Source organism: Macaca nemestrina, chromosome 5 (assembly GCF_043159975.1).
Source record: "Macaca nemestrina isolate mMacNem1 chromosome 5, mMacNem.hap1, whole genome shotgun sequence".
NCBI classification, from domain to species: Eukaryota; Metazoa; Chordata; class Mammalia; order Primates; family Cercopithecidae; genus Macaca; species Macaca nemestrina.
In genome coordinates this window covers 158,498,826-158,513,821 of record NC_092129.1, presented here as the reverse complement: position 1 = coordinate 158,513,821, position 14,996 = coordinate 158,498,826, and the positions used below count along the sequence as shown (strand labels likewise).

General features: G+C 39.0%; 1 protein-coding gene across 12 annotated transcripts in view; it reads left to right on the top strand.

The window, feature by feature from the left end:
• LOC105482551 (capping protein regulator and myosin 1 linker 1) overlaps positions 1-14,996 on the top strand; it is a 341,908-nt gene that overhangs the window by 301,741 nt on the left and 25,171 nt on the right. For all 12 annotated transcript variants that reach the window (XM_011742711.3, XM_071097501.1, XM_071097499.1 and 9 more), the window contains 3 exons: positions 1,659-1,725; positions 1,991-2,187; positions 13,801-13,913. In XM_011742711.3, coding sequence (XP_011741013.2) covers positions 1,659-1,725; positions 1,991-2,187; positions 13,801-13,913 — 377 coding nt within the window. The remainder of the gene's footprint in view (positions 1-1,658; positions 1,726-1,990; positions 2,188-13,800; positions 13,914-14,996) is intronic.

Here is a 14,996-nt window from a genome sequence, read left to right as displayed (position 1 = left end):
ATGCATTTTTAAACATCTTTCCTCTTTATTTGTGACAATCTAAATGAAATTGGCTAAAAAATATATCTGGAGCTACTTCCTGATTATTTTACCTACCACGGTTGTGCATAAGATGGATAGAATACTGAAGAACTTGTTGCAACCAAACACAGCATATGTTTTGATAGCTTATATCTCCTGAGAATTATTTTCAGAGATTTCACTTGTGAATAGACCAGGCAGGCCACTAACTTCTTCAGCCAACTGCATGGCTAACTTTGGGGAGAACTGCCTTAAACTGGATTCCTTTCCATTTGCATTGGGTTAGCTGAGTTTTTATTGAACCCGCAAAGCCTGTTACTTTATAAATAGCTTTTTCTCAGATTGTCTGCCTTTAACGAAACCTAAAAAAAGTCAAATCAGCAAGTTTCATTTTGTATTTTAGGAAAACAAGTCTGAATTTCAATACAATTGCTAATCATTTTTTTCTCTCCCTTTTCTCTCGACAATACATAATAGCAAAACGATATTATTATTAAAACTGACATAATTGTCAAAACTATAGATTTGTTTGCTTTAAATATCAGTATCAGCCAGTTTCTCCTTGGAGCTAAAGAATGTTTTTCCATCATGTAGATTTTTTTTTTTTGAGGAAGCATTAGATGAAAACCTATTAAATGAAATGAAAGTATGCAAACTAAGTTCTTTCAGTTACGTTACCTCCTAGTTTATACACATACCAATTTCCTGATATCAAACCAGTGAAAACATCCCTAACATCCATTCATCTGTGTGTGGGTCATGAATTATGTGGCAGGAAGGATGCTGGCCTGACCCTCCTCACTGGGTTCTGTCCATGGCTCTGCTCCTTCTGACAACATGAATGTTAGCCTTTTTCACCTCTGTAACTCGATTTCATCCTTGGAGTTGATTTCTGTAGGTGATGGCAAAGCTTCCCTCCATCTTTGACATTTGTGTGATCCTATTGAGGGAGAAGATAGTGCCTTTCTGAGGGTTGGCTTTGCACCATAAACAGTTGACACCAGTACTAGCAAAGTGCTCTTCAGTTTCAGCCCTTGATTTGAGTTTGGGTTTCATTTTTTAGAGGATTGACAGGATCAAAGACATTTCACTGAGAAGTGCCAACAGATACAGATTTTTGAATCCTAGCACCTTTTCCTGGTCTTTGCCCATGATGTAAAGATCAAAATCTTGGGGGCAAGATGTGAAACGAGAGAGTGAAACTGCTTAAATCATTGACGTGACACAGAAAGAGGTCAGGGTTGCTTACACTGATGTTACTGTGAGAGTGATCAGTGAATAGTAGTGTTTTCAGTTTTTCGTGACTGATTTTTACAGTCTTTGATTTTTATTTTTGTATCCATTTTAACATCCTCTTATACAGCTTGTAATTAAATTCATTCATTGTTCTTTTCAGCTATGTAAGTGGAATTCAACTGGTTAGGGATGGGGGAACAAAAGAAAGAGGTTAGCTGTATCATTTGAGAAATTGTAAACATTTAGAAATAGTTTGGTCTTTTCAGTCAGGCTTTCAATCAACCTCTAAAGCAAAGAAACAACTACTGAGTTAAACAATCGATCCAGAATGTTTCAGAAGTTTGAAAGGCGAGTTTTTGTGGCTACTTGTTTTTTTTTAATTATTATTATTTCATTTCTAGATGACCCCTAAATCCAAAAGGAAGAGTATCCATAGCCGAATGCTGCGGCCTGTTTCTAGGGCTTTTGGTAAGTGTTTTGCTGCTGCCAGTCATTTTCTTGGCACCGTGAAGCACCCTCAGCAAGACCTTAGACCATTTTAGGGATGTTCCTTATGGATGCACTGCATGGGTAATTATTGAGAAAGAGTTAAGTAATCTGTGAATGGGTGTTTGCTATTCTATGCTAGACTTAAAATTAGTTTTAGGAATTTGTTTATCCATCTCCATTCATTAAGCTTCAGCCTTGGGCTGTTTTTTTGTTTTGTTTTGTTTTGTTTTGTTTTTAATTTTAGAAATGGAGTTTGATCTAGATAAAGCGCTGGAAGAGGTACCAATTCACATCGAAGACCCGCCCTTCCCATCCCTCAGACAGGAGAAGCGGAGCTCAGGATTTATCTCTGAGTTGCCCTCTGAAGAGGGGAAGAAGCTGGAACACTTTACCAAGTTAAGGCCAAAAAGGAATAAGAAGCAGCAACCCACCCAAGCAGCGGTAGGTGGACTGGAGAGGCCCCATCTCTCACACCCTTTTCTTCTCTGGGGAAACTTGGAGGGTCTTGCTAAAGTGCTTTGCACAAACATGAAAGCTATGGTTGAGGAGACTAGAACCTCTTTGCATGAGATATACAAAGTATCTCAACTTGGTGCTCAGTAATTTTGGAGAATGAACAGATTGTGTCACTTAAATAAAACAACATAATTGTGGAGAAGACAATGCTGTAAAATTTCCAGTTCTTCAGAACAGAGCTGCCCTTGGAAATCCTTAGATAGATAAGGATTGTCTAGGGTAGGAAATCCTTATTCTAGATAAATGTCTCTAACACTTTACAGTGTCAGGGCAAAAAAGATACAAGTAGCAAAAGAATTAATTGGTAATTAAAAATTGTTTGATTCTGGAGTGCACACATGCATTCCCCCGTCCACAAAATGATGTAACTGAAGTGTTGGAGAAGAGCCCTAAGTGGGAGTCCCGGTGTGTGATTCTTGACATCCTGCTCTTTCTACTCCAGTAGAAGACTCAATTGTGCGTGCTGATGAACCTTATTGTAGTTTACCCGTGTCTCTCTCTGGTTAATGTCTTTTCTCTCCTTTATAAAGACATTAAAAAAGTTCGCCTGTGCCAACTGTCTCTACTGCCTCTCTTCTTCACCTTCCTGTCATTCCACAATTTACCAAAATCTTCCTTCTGTATCTACCCACCCTTGAAACCACCCTCCCAAGGTTACTCCAGACCAAATCCCGTGGACTCTTTTCAGCTGTCCGTCATCTTACTTGATGTTTCAGCAGTTCCTTGACACAGAAAGCTCTGTCATTCCCAACAGGAGATTTCCCGTTGATCTCTGAGTCATCACACTCCTTTCTTTTCCACCCACCTCTCCAGCAGTGTCCTTTCAGTTTTCCCGTCAGACCCATTTAAGTTTTTTATTGTCCGTCTGGGTGATGTCATCTGAACTCATGGTTTCAGTCTCTGTTGTTGACTGTAGATTTCTGGATATCCACTTGCCTCCTAAATTTGAATGAGTACCTTGGGCTCAAAAATTTGAAACTTAGATCCCACCTTTCCCTATAAACCTGCCCTTCTCATATCCCCTGTTCTTCTTGGGACATCATCAGTTGACAGGTTAGAAAGCTGAATACGATCCTGATCACCAGCTCTCCCTCTTCCTCCTTGCTATGGCTACCTCCCATCCTGAGCTCCAGCCCTGTAATGCTGCATCTCTTTTCTTATTGCTTCCCTCCATCTCCTGGGCTGAGAACTACTTTCAGATTTTTTACATCTCCACTACATCTTTTTTGATAGTGGAGAACTATCCACTTCTCTATACTCTGTCCACCAGTGCTCTGGGAAAAAGCCAGATCTATTTAGACCTCTGGCCATAATACATTATTTTGGGACTTACGTTTGTGTTACACAGTCCCTAAGGGAAAACAGCCTAGAGTATGCCAACCCTGTTATTCCTGGCTTCATTGTGGACAAAGGTGAAATCTCTCTAGAACAGATTGATGAGGTTGGGACATGCTACCCCAAAATATGGTGCCTCCGCATTTGAGAAAATGGCAAAAGCAGGAAGGTCATTCTCATCTTCCCCCTGCCTTTCTCCCTTGAAGCAGATCATAAAACCTTCATTTAAGAAGTGCCCTCTGTATAGCCAGAGGAAAGAAATGTCCTTATCTCTGAAGACATGGGGACAGAGGGAAGAATCTGAACAAACAGGCCTTACTAAGTGCCCCCAGTTTATTACCATTAGATCATAGTTGTTTCTAAAGAAGGCAAGGCTTCTTCCAGGAAGCCCTCCTCATCCCTCCCACTGTGTTCCCGCAGAGCTAGGGTCACATGACACCAGGAAAGTTGTTCTCACAGACTATTTGTGCACAGTGCACAGCCTGAGCAACTCTCCATGGAGGCCCCACCTCCTCCGGTGCCTGATGCTTACTCTGTCACAGCTCTCATCACACAGAGTTTTCTCAGCTTACTCCTTGTCTCTAAGTTCTGTGTAGGCAGGGCCTGTGATTTATTATTCATGCTAATATGCTCAGTGCTTACATTGGGTTTTGTATATAGTAGGGGTTCAACAATACTTATTGGATAAGTAGGTGGATAGCTGGAGACATAGATGGATGAAGGTCACAATAACTTACCTGCCTGGTTGATAATTTCCTCACTTTAGATCAGGCTTTTGTTGTGTTTGGTTAATTTCTCTCATTTGAATCCAAATAGCTTGACATCATTTCAAAATACAAAAAAAATTCTAGTTTGTTGTTTTCTAATTTACTGATTTTTAACTTTTTTAGTCCATTATTACATATCCTTATAGGGATATACTTTCTTTTTTAAAAATAAGGGAAAGATTTTTGTAGGTAGATAAAAAGACAACCCCTGTCCCCACCCCCGCTCAACAACAACCCACACTTTCTAGAACACACCTAGGTTCTAGGATGTTACTGAGTAAATGGTTTCTCTATGGATCTTTCCATATGGAATAACATTAACAATATAACTTGTCTGCAAAATGGCTTAAGTTTATCCTTGATAAAATGGTGACTCATGGAAAGAGATAATCTTGTGTACTTCTTTCTTTTCTTTTTTTTTTGAGATAGGATCTCACTCTGTGACACAGACTGGAGTGCAGTGGCACAGTCATGCCTCACTGCAGCCTTGAACTCCTGGGCTCAAGCAATAACAATCTTTCCACCTCAGCTTCCTGAGTAGCTGGGACTACTGGTGCATGCCACCATGCTTGGCTAATTATTTAAATAATTTTTTTTGTAGAGGTGGGCTCTTGGTATGTTGCCCAGGCTGATCTCAGAACTCCTAGCCTCAAACTACCCTCTTGCTTGAGCCTGCCAAAGTGCCAGGATTGCAGGCATGAGCTACCATACCAGCCTTTTTTCCCTAAATGTTTGAAAAATAGAAAAGAAAGGAAGGAAGCTGTGGCAGAGTCCTATTTGAGGTGCATACTAGATATTGCAAGGGAGAATAGATATTTCTCATCTATCACTAGGTTTCTTGGCTGAAGCACCTGGAAAAAAAGACAGGTCATCAAGAGAAAAGCATAAGAGAATTTATTTTATGTAAGTTTTATACGACATGGAAACCTTCAGAAATGCAGACTCAAAGAAACATTTTTGTATTTTTGTATTTTTATGCTAAGTTTGATGAAGTGAATAGTTACAGAGAAGTAGGATTAGACAAAGAGGGTATGATCTAATGGTAATAAACTGGGGGCACTTAGCAAGGCCTGTTTGTTCAGACTCTTCTCCCTCTCCCCATGTCTTCAGAGACATTTTTTTTTTTCTGGCTATAGGGAGGACATTTCTTTTATCTTCCTGTAGGGAGGGTGCTTCTTGAATGAAACTTTTATGACCTGCCTCAAGGGAGAAAGGCAAGGGGAAGATGAGAATGGCCTTCCTGCTTTTACTATTTCCTCAAATGCCAAGGCGCCATATTTTGGGATAACATGTCCCAACCTCATCAGTCTGTTCTAGAGAGATTTCATCTTTGTCCATAATGAAGCCAGGACTCACAGGGTTGGCATACTCTAGGCTGTTTTCCCTTAAGGACTGCGTAATACAAAGGTAAGTTCCAAAATAATGTATTATGGCCAGAGGTCTAAATAGATCTGGCTTTTTCTCAGAGTACTGGTGGACTGAGAAGTATAGATTAGCACACCTTTATTTGAGTTCATAGTGAAAATATATTACCTTATGATATCACACTGCTTACAATTTCCAAAGTGCTTTCATGTCTAACAGCCCTGTGAAGCTGCCACACAGGCACCATTATTTAAATTTTTCAGTTAAGAATGAGGATGCTGTGGCTTACTTTTATTACTAGTGTTTAGTAAGAGCAATTATTAACAATTATCGTTGTTTTTCTTCCTATGATTGAGTAAAATCAGTTCATCCAAAGCCTGTCTTAGCTTTTCTAGAGTTTGTCTCTGAACCCTAATGCCTCAAATGAACTTTTCCAGGTGTCAGAATTCTCAACGCCAAGGCTGAGTTAAATGCCAGCATGCCAGTTTCTTCCAGGCCAAACATGTTGTAATGACCGATTTTTGTGCCAAAAATGTACAAATAGATATTTATATAAATATGAAGTGTAGATAGCCTATTTTTAAAACAAGAAACTAGGCACAAAAATTTAACCTTAGATCAAACCACAGTCGTTTTAAGAACAATGGATATAGATATTTTAGTTATATGTTTTAATTCCACCTCTACCACTCCAATAACAAAAACAAAGATGTTTTTTAAATAACAAGAGATAGAATGTTTCTTTCTTTTTTCTTTTCTTTCCTTTCTTTCCTTTCTTTCTCTTTTCTCTTTTCTTTTCATTTCTTTTCTTTCTTTCAGTAGATAAAAGAATTCTTAAACATTACATTATAGCTGCTTAGCCCATAGAGTGTAACCTTCTACTGTAGTGGTAAGAGCAGGATGCCAGGCTCAGCCAGTGGGCTCTCCCACTCCCTGACAGTGTTTATGTGGACAGAGGCTTGTGGGTTTTTTTTTTAAAAACCTGAGCCAACTTGTTTCTAAATACCAGCATTGCCTACATCGTAGAGTTGTCATGAAATAAATAGGATAAATAGAAATAAATAGGATAAAATAGAAATAAAATAGGATATTTTATTGAAATAAATAGGATAAAAATATGCCATCCTTTACATAAAAGCATTGTTCTTCAAAGCTAGTATTTCCATTTTATTAATTTAGTTATCTTTACAATATAAATCTTATATTTGCTTTTGCCTTTGTACCTATTCTCCCTTTTCTATACTTAAATGGAGGAGGAAGAGAAAAAAATTCCTGGAAACTGATTTAATACCACACTCATTTACCCTCATTAATTCAAAGGGATTCTTACCCATGTTTACTAAGAAACAAATTAGCTAACTTTACATAAAATTTTATTCAAAAATTATTTCCTCAGTTGAATTGACTGTCAGAAAGTCTTTGCTTTTGGGAAAAGAGCGTCACATGGGTAATTTAAGAGTGGAAATGCCATTTTCTCAGGTACCAGAATGTTCCAGCTACAGCAGAGAAAAGGGGGAAAATGTGTAGTGTACAGTGAGTCCTCCATATCCACACATTCTGCATTTGAGCATTCAACCAACTCTGGATTGAAAATATTTATTTAAAAGGCAATTAGAAAAACCACAACAATGAAAAAAACTATATAAATTTTAAAATACAGTGTAACAATTATTTACATAGCATTTACATTGTATTAAGTATTGTAAGTAATCTAAAGATTATTTAAAGCACACAGGAGGATGTTTGTAGGTAATACACAAATACTATGCCATTTTATAGCAGCGACTTGAGCATCTATGGATTTTTGTGTCCTCAAGGGTCCTGGAACCAATCCCCCTCGGATACTGAAGTTCAGCTCTATTAGGTAGGGTAACACTAGCTACTATATGAGATAAACTTTTACTATGTTAAATCTCTGATATTTTGGAGATTATTTCTTGTTCATATCATAGTCCATTGTGAGTATTTCCAGCGAGGGGATGCTATAGTTGTCAGGGATCCAGGCTACTTTTACTTTGTGGCTCTACCTTCCTTTTTGGTCCTTCAAGTCATATGCATTCAGCTGGAGGATGACATAAAGCATGAAGGCCCATACCCCTGAGGTTTTATGGGCCAGGTCTGAAAGGATGAGCTTCATATTCATTTGAATACCACTTTCCAGAACTTGGCTACGTGGCCAGCTAACTGCAAGTGAGCGTTCTAACCATGACACCCACCAGGGATGGAGGCGTGCTTATACTCACTCATCCACTGCCAGTTAGCTATTGCTCCTTTCTACTTTTTCCTAACATAACTGTAGGTGAAAAGTATTCCTTTAAGGAAAAATCATTGAAAAATTTGCATAGAGGTGCGGATAAAACACTGGACTGGGATATAATGCTGACTCTACCACTAACTGGAATAATCTCCTAGTGGAAGGAATTTTAAAGATTACTCAATATTCAAGGGAATATGAAGTCCAGGGCAGATAACTGATTTGTCTTTGATCATTCTCTGAAATATTATACCATGCAGTGGATTCACTTGGTGTGATATGTCAGTATCAGTCAGTTTGCCATATATTGGCATAAGGCGTAGCCCTACACTAGTCGGCCCAGTGATGAAACAAACCAACTCAAATTAAAATAGACTAACTCCTGGGTAATAGGTTTTCTCCTGTATGCATTGACTCATGGTGTCATAAGGCTGAAAAGGATTTTGAAGTCATCTTGTTCAGTCCCTCATCAGGTGCTCAAAAATCCCTACACAGCTGTTCATTGGCCATTCCATCCACAATGACTTCTTTCTCTGAAGCTGCCATGGTCTTAAAGCTCTAATTATTAGCAAATTATTTTTTGTGTTGCTAAAACTCTTAACTGCATAGCTTGAAATTAGCCATCTTGTTTCTGTCTTCTGGAGTGGCACGTGGTATCCAAGTCTCTTCCACTTAGTAGACTTTACAGTATTTGTGGGTCAAATCTTAATTCTTCAGGTCTTTCGATGTTCTTCATATGAAATTGTCTAGAATCCATTTACAAGTCTTGTTACTCTGTTCTGAATAAATTGCAATGTGGCACCCAAGACAAAATAGAGTACTTTAATAAGATCTGCCATATCTCTTCTCTCCTTTTATTTATTTATTTTTAAGACAGGGTCTCACTCTGTCACCCAGGCTGGAGAGCAGTGGTGCGATCTCGGTTCACTGCCACCTCCCCCTCTCAGGCCCCAGTGATCCTCCCACCTCAGTCTCCCACATAACTGGGATTACAGGTGCGCACCACCACACACTGCTAATTTTTGTATTTTTTGTAGAGACAGGGTTTCACCATGTTGCCCAGGCTGGTCTCAAACTCCTGAGCTCACACGATCCACATGCCTCAGCCTCCCAAAGTACTGGAATTACATGTGTGAGTCACCACACCCATCCCATTGATTCTCTCCTTTTAAATAGGACACTTCTATTTATTCAACCACAGGTTGCATTCACCTTTAAAATGGCTGTATCATCCAGGTGACTGGTATTGATCTTATTCTCAGGCAAGGCCTATAATCTATTTTTATACATATATTTCAGACAGAGGAAAAGGGGGTGCATGCAGCAGAGAATCTGAACTACCCAGAAGTCCTAGTATACTTCCAGTTGCATCTTACTGGCCAGAAATGAACCATATTTCCATCCCCAGCTACAAAAAAATCTAGGAAGATAAATAGCCAGTTGGTCACATTGATATTCCAAATAAGTCAGGGTTTTGTTATTGAGTCAACAAGAGCGAATAGACACTAAATAGACACAAAGCAGTTTCTGCTGTAATTTATTCAGGTGAGAACGTTTTCTTCTGTTTTGCTGATTTTGTTTTGGAATGAATGGTAGTTTGATTCTTTTTTTCAGTATTTGTTGACACTGATAATTTTTCTTTTTTAATGTGAAATTTGGGTGAATCTCATTAACATACTTTTTCTAGTGTTATAACATTCTTAATCATGATTTTTTGCTTTGTTTTAATCCACTGCTAGACTTTGTTTGCTAATATTTTATGAGAATTTTTGCATCTATATGCATAAATGAGAGAGACTTAACATGTTTATTTTTCTTGTCTAAACCATCCATCTAGTTTGACTTTCAAAGTTATACTATCTTCATAAAATTGGTTGGGAAGCTCTTTCTTTTCTCCTATTCTCTGTAACGGTTTGCAGGTAATAGAGATTGTCTCTTCCTCTCCTGGGATGCCATCTGGGCCCTAAGTGTTGTCTATATGCTTGTGTGCATGTGATACTTGTATGTAGATGTATTACTAAGGATTTTATTTCTTTTGTCATAGATCTGTTCAGGTTACCTAATTCTTCTTAAGATCATTTTGATAATTTATGTATTTTTAGGATATCTTCCATTTAGTCTAATTGTTCATTTAATTGTTTATAGAATTCCTTTAAGTTTTTAATTTATTATACCAATAGCTTTAATCTCTTATATAGATATGTCCCATTTCATTTTAACTTATTTTTAATGCCTTTTCTCTTAATGTTGTCATTATCTCTTTTATTAGTCTTTTTCTAAGAGTCAACTGTTTTATCAATCCTCTCAGGTTCATTATTTTTTTTCTTTTATTATATGCTCTTCATTTTACTTCCTTTGGGTTCCTTATTTCTTGACTGCTTAGCTAATTAATTTTCCATGTTTTTTATATTCTAATATATGCACATAACATTCCATGATTATTCAGTTCACTAATTAGCACTCCTTGGTATATTTGTGCGAAGAGTTACTAATACACCTAATTGTCCTTACTTCCTGTCCATTCCTCTCCATCCAGCCTATGAAGACATTGTGAGAGATTTGGCAACTGCCACATCAAAATCCAGGTGCACCGCCTACTGTCTTTCCCTGGTGTATTCACTGTAATAACCCTGGCAGAGGGAAAACAGAGGGTGGTCTGAATTGTCTTTAGTCCTCACAATCACCACCTTATTTTCTCACCATTCACGAATTATCCTTTTAGCACTTGCACACTGGAGGTGCAAAATCTACCTTCTTTTTTTTTTTTTTTTTTAACCTTCTGTATCAAATATCAACAACAGCAATTCCTGATTTTATTTGTAAAAACCTTTCTCTGAGTGCAAATGCAGTGGGTTCTGGCCCCAGGCTCACTGCTGAGGTTTCTGCTCACTCCCTTTCCAACAGCTGTGCTACCCTTTTCAGTCTGAAATGTATTTTCCTTGACAGAGAAGACTGAAAGCAAATAGGATTTTGAGAACTTCTGATAACTGTTTGTCTTTTCCTTTGCTTTTGTTAGAAAAGGAGCTGAAACAGCATGTGCATTTGACCTTGAACTCTTTTGCAAACTACATTTCAATTCAGTCTTCAGTTTTTCTACTGCTCTTCATGTAGGCTGATGCCACCTCCTGCTTCCTATTTTAACAGATGCATTTTAAACCATGTCTCATGGAAGATCTCCCAGTGATACTGGACTTCTCTTAACCTGTCTGCTCTCTGTCCCTTTATCTCTAAAATGACAAAGTTGGACTGGAGGATCTGTAGGGGCCAGTCCAGCCCTAAAAGCTGGTCTGTCCTGCAGGAAAGCAGACTGCTTTGTTCAGCTCTGTGCCTCCATCACTGAAACCCATTGATGTACCCCACATCCCCAGAGAACCTTTTGTGCTGGCTGTGACTTCTGTTTCCAAGCGGGAAAAGAAAAATTTTTCCTGAGGGGAGAAATTATGCAAGTAAAACTTACCTTTTTTTTTTTTTTTTCCAAAATGGAAAGAGGAGCCATTGGGGGAAGCTGGGAGGAAGCCGTGTGTTAGGACTGTATGTCCTGGGGTCACATCTTTCTTCATCCATTAATTAGGTGACCAGGTGGTAACCTTCTGAGTCACTGTTTGATCTGTGACTAACCAAAAAGTAGGATAGTACTATCTCTTTCAGTTTAAGGGTAGACGTAGGGGTGACATAACAATGTGTAAAACACTTGTAAACTATCAAGTACTATATTAACTTAAGGAGCTGTTACTGCGATAGAGATTCTATGCTCCATTCTTTTCCAAAAGGGAAAAATAATATAATACAAGCAAGTTCTGTACTACTTTATCTTTTGTAATCAAAATAAAAGTTATTCATTGAGCTTTGTTTCTCTGCATAACGGAATTATAGAACTTTGCGAATTTTCTGCTCTTTTGCAACACGAAGGAAATCCTTGCTCCAATATAAAGCACCATTCAGATGAGAGGTATAATTGTTATTTCATAGGGTTCTTTGTCTATTATCTGTTGTCTCTTCACTTTTCAGCATGTCACAAACATGAACTCAAACACACAGTTCATTTTCATAATGAGAGCTTCCTGATGAACGAAGTGGATGATTGTTCAAGGGTTTTTTTCTTTAAGCAATTTCCATACAGACATAAGCCATGTTCTCCCTAGGCACCTTGAGACTTGCAAATCAAGATTACAGGAAACAGCTTTCCCACCACTCTATGGCAAGACATCTAGACCAGGTATCCCAACCACATGAAAATTTGTCCTTGTATCCAACAGCATGGGCAAGATGCATGCTCTTTCTCAGTCATCCACAACCTATCTGTGAAATATTAATATACATTGCAGACACAAATCAAGCATCTGACTAAGCTCACTCTGAGTTGTCCTTTCAAAGACATGCTACTTGGTATAGCTTTATGATAGCTTCTCACCACCAGCCTCTCTCATAAGATCAGAGTTTTTGGCTGCCTGCGGGACACCTGCTTCTGGATATCCCACAATACCTCAAACACTCAAGGAGATAAGACACAGCTTTTTCCCCAAATATGATCTTTGTAACGTGTTCCCTGGAACCATGCCCCCATTTACCTGGCCTAGAAACTTTGACCGTATCTTGGGCAGCTCTTATCTTTCCGTTCTCACTTTTCCACTTCATTAGTGTGCCTCATCACCTCCAGATTAGATTAAATTACTACAAGAGTCTTTGATTTCAGCTCCTGAACAGGTTTTCCTGCTTATATTCTCTGGCATCTCCAATTGGTCCTTCATGCTGCCCCAGAATTACCTCCCCAGAATTCAGGTTGGTCCATGCTGCTGCGTTGGTGTCTCCCTATCATCTAAGGAGTAAATTCCTTCTTCTTTAGCATAAGGCTCCTTTTGGGTTTTTGTATTATTAGTTGGAAAGTATTCAACTGGATATTATGGAATACTCAATACTCACTCAAAAGTGACTTAAACAATGAGAAATATTTATTTTCTCACCTAACAAAAAATCCAGAGGCCTCAGGATCCAGGCCTGGCTTATTCAGCAGCAGAGCATAGGTACCCAGGTGCTTTCCCCTTTCTGCTTTGTTATTGTCAACCAGCATGCGGCCTTTTATCCTTGGGCCTCCCCATTTGGTGAATGCCAGTGGCCTTCCGCAGCTCAGACATCACATCTCCCTCACATAACTGCGGAAACACACATTCTGTCCTCCTGACAAAACCTGCCCGCATGAGCTCCCTAGCAAATTTCCCCTTGTATCTCACACACCACGATTATATCCCACTCACATGCCTATTAATCACAGACAAGAGGAAGGGGACTGTAGCTTAAGCAAATCAGTATCCATAATCTGACCCTAGGATTCTTCCAGCAAGAAAGAAAGTAGGCAGGGGAAAGGGTTAGGGGAAGCCAGTATTAGCATCTGCCATGCTCCATCCTTAGCAGCCAGCCCCACCCACACACTTCAGGCCCCCTGGAGTTATCACCACTCTCAGAAGTCAGTGCATATTTCATTTCTCCATGCATTCCCTTTCCCCTTACACACGCCTGCAGTGCCTTTCACTGCCTTTAGAAACACTCAACTCGTCATATCTGTTAGGTCCCAGCTTCTGATGCACCAGTCAGCATGAATCCTCCACAAGGCATGGTGTTTATAGTGCATCCCTCACTTTTGTTTCTTCCTGTCTATGTTATGATTGTACATATGGCTTCTATTCCTGTAGATTATGTGGTCCCTATTTTAGTGAGCCTTGTCCCTCCCATAGCCCTTAATCACAGTGTCTTAAATCTAGTAATAAATGATTGCTAAATCAAGGTGCATGTGAATTAACATCACAGCTGTTTGTTTTGCAGGTCTGTGCTGCCAACATAGTCTCCCAAGATGGTGAACAGAATGGTCACATGGGGAGAGTAGATGAAGGTGTAGATGAATTTTTCACCAAGAAGGTGACCAAAATGGATTCCAAGTGAGTTCAGAGTAATTTCACTAATAATGCTGTTTAATTCATATTTAAATTAGTAACAGTTGCATTTTATATATGGAAATTATTATTCTGACAGCTTGCAAAATATGGTCTCTGGGCCGGCAATACCGGTGTCCACTGGGACCTTGTTAGAAATGCAAACTCTCAAACTCCTACCCCAGACCTACTGAGTCAGAAGCTCTGGAGGTTGAGCCCAGCAATCTATATTTTAATAAGCCCTCCAGGTTATGCTGAGGCATGCTCCAGTTTGTGACCTATTGTACGATTCTAAACCAGACCACAAAATGTCCCACCCCAAGATTCTTCCAGGGCTTCATCACTTGGATAGTTCCATTACAGGGGACTGATCATGGCTATGCTGAAATTACTTACTTTGAGCTTCTCCTTGTTCATAATTTGATTTATGGGGTTGGGGGGCTAAGTCATTGCTAAATGGCGTGATTTAACAGACAGTGTCAAAATGACAGCAAAATTAGTAAAGAGCCCTCAGAGTTAGCATTTTCTGAAGAGTTTTCTCCTGTCTTCTTGCTACTGAGACAGTTCCCTTAGAAGATAGTTCAGTGGTACTTTTGTTAACACTTTTTTAACTTGAAACATTTCAGTCTTTAAGCATGATTTGTACCACGTTATTTAATCCTCAACTAAATACAAATCTATCCCAAACTACGCTCTTAACATGGATTTGTCTTTATGAAGATTCTTCACCTTGAGATACCAAATTCAGGAACAAATGTAAGCCAGATAAGCCAAAGGCGGCAGGCTGGGCACAGGTAGGGAAGCAACTAATCAATTCTAGTAGATGGATGTGCCTTATCTTGCCTCGGCGGGATGGTGAAGTGGCAGTGAGTTAAATTTTTATATCCATAACAGTGTAACTTACTGAATCTTATAACCTTTAGGAACCAATTATTTGTCTTCTTTGACCCTGGCCTTGAAGCTTAGCATACTATACTTAGCAAAATTTTCTTCTCCTATCTTTCAAGAACCAACCTAAATATCATTTATTCTTTGAAGCTTTTCTGGGACTGCTCCTCCCACCCACCCCTGAATTAATTGCTGTTTCTC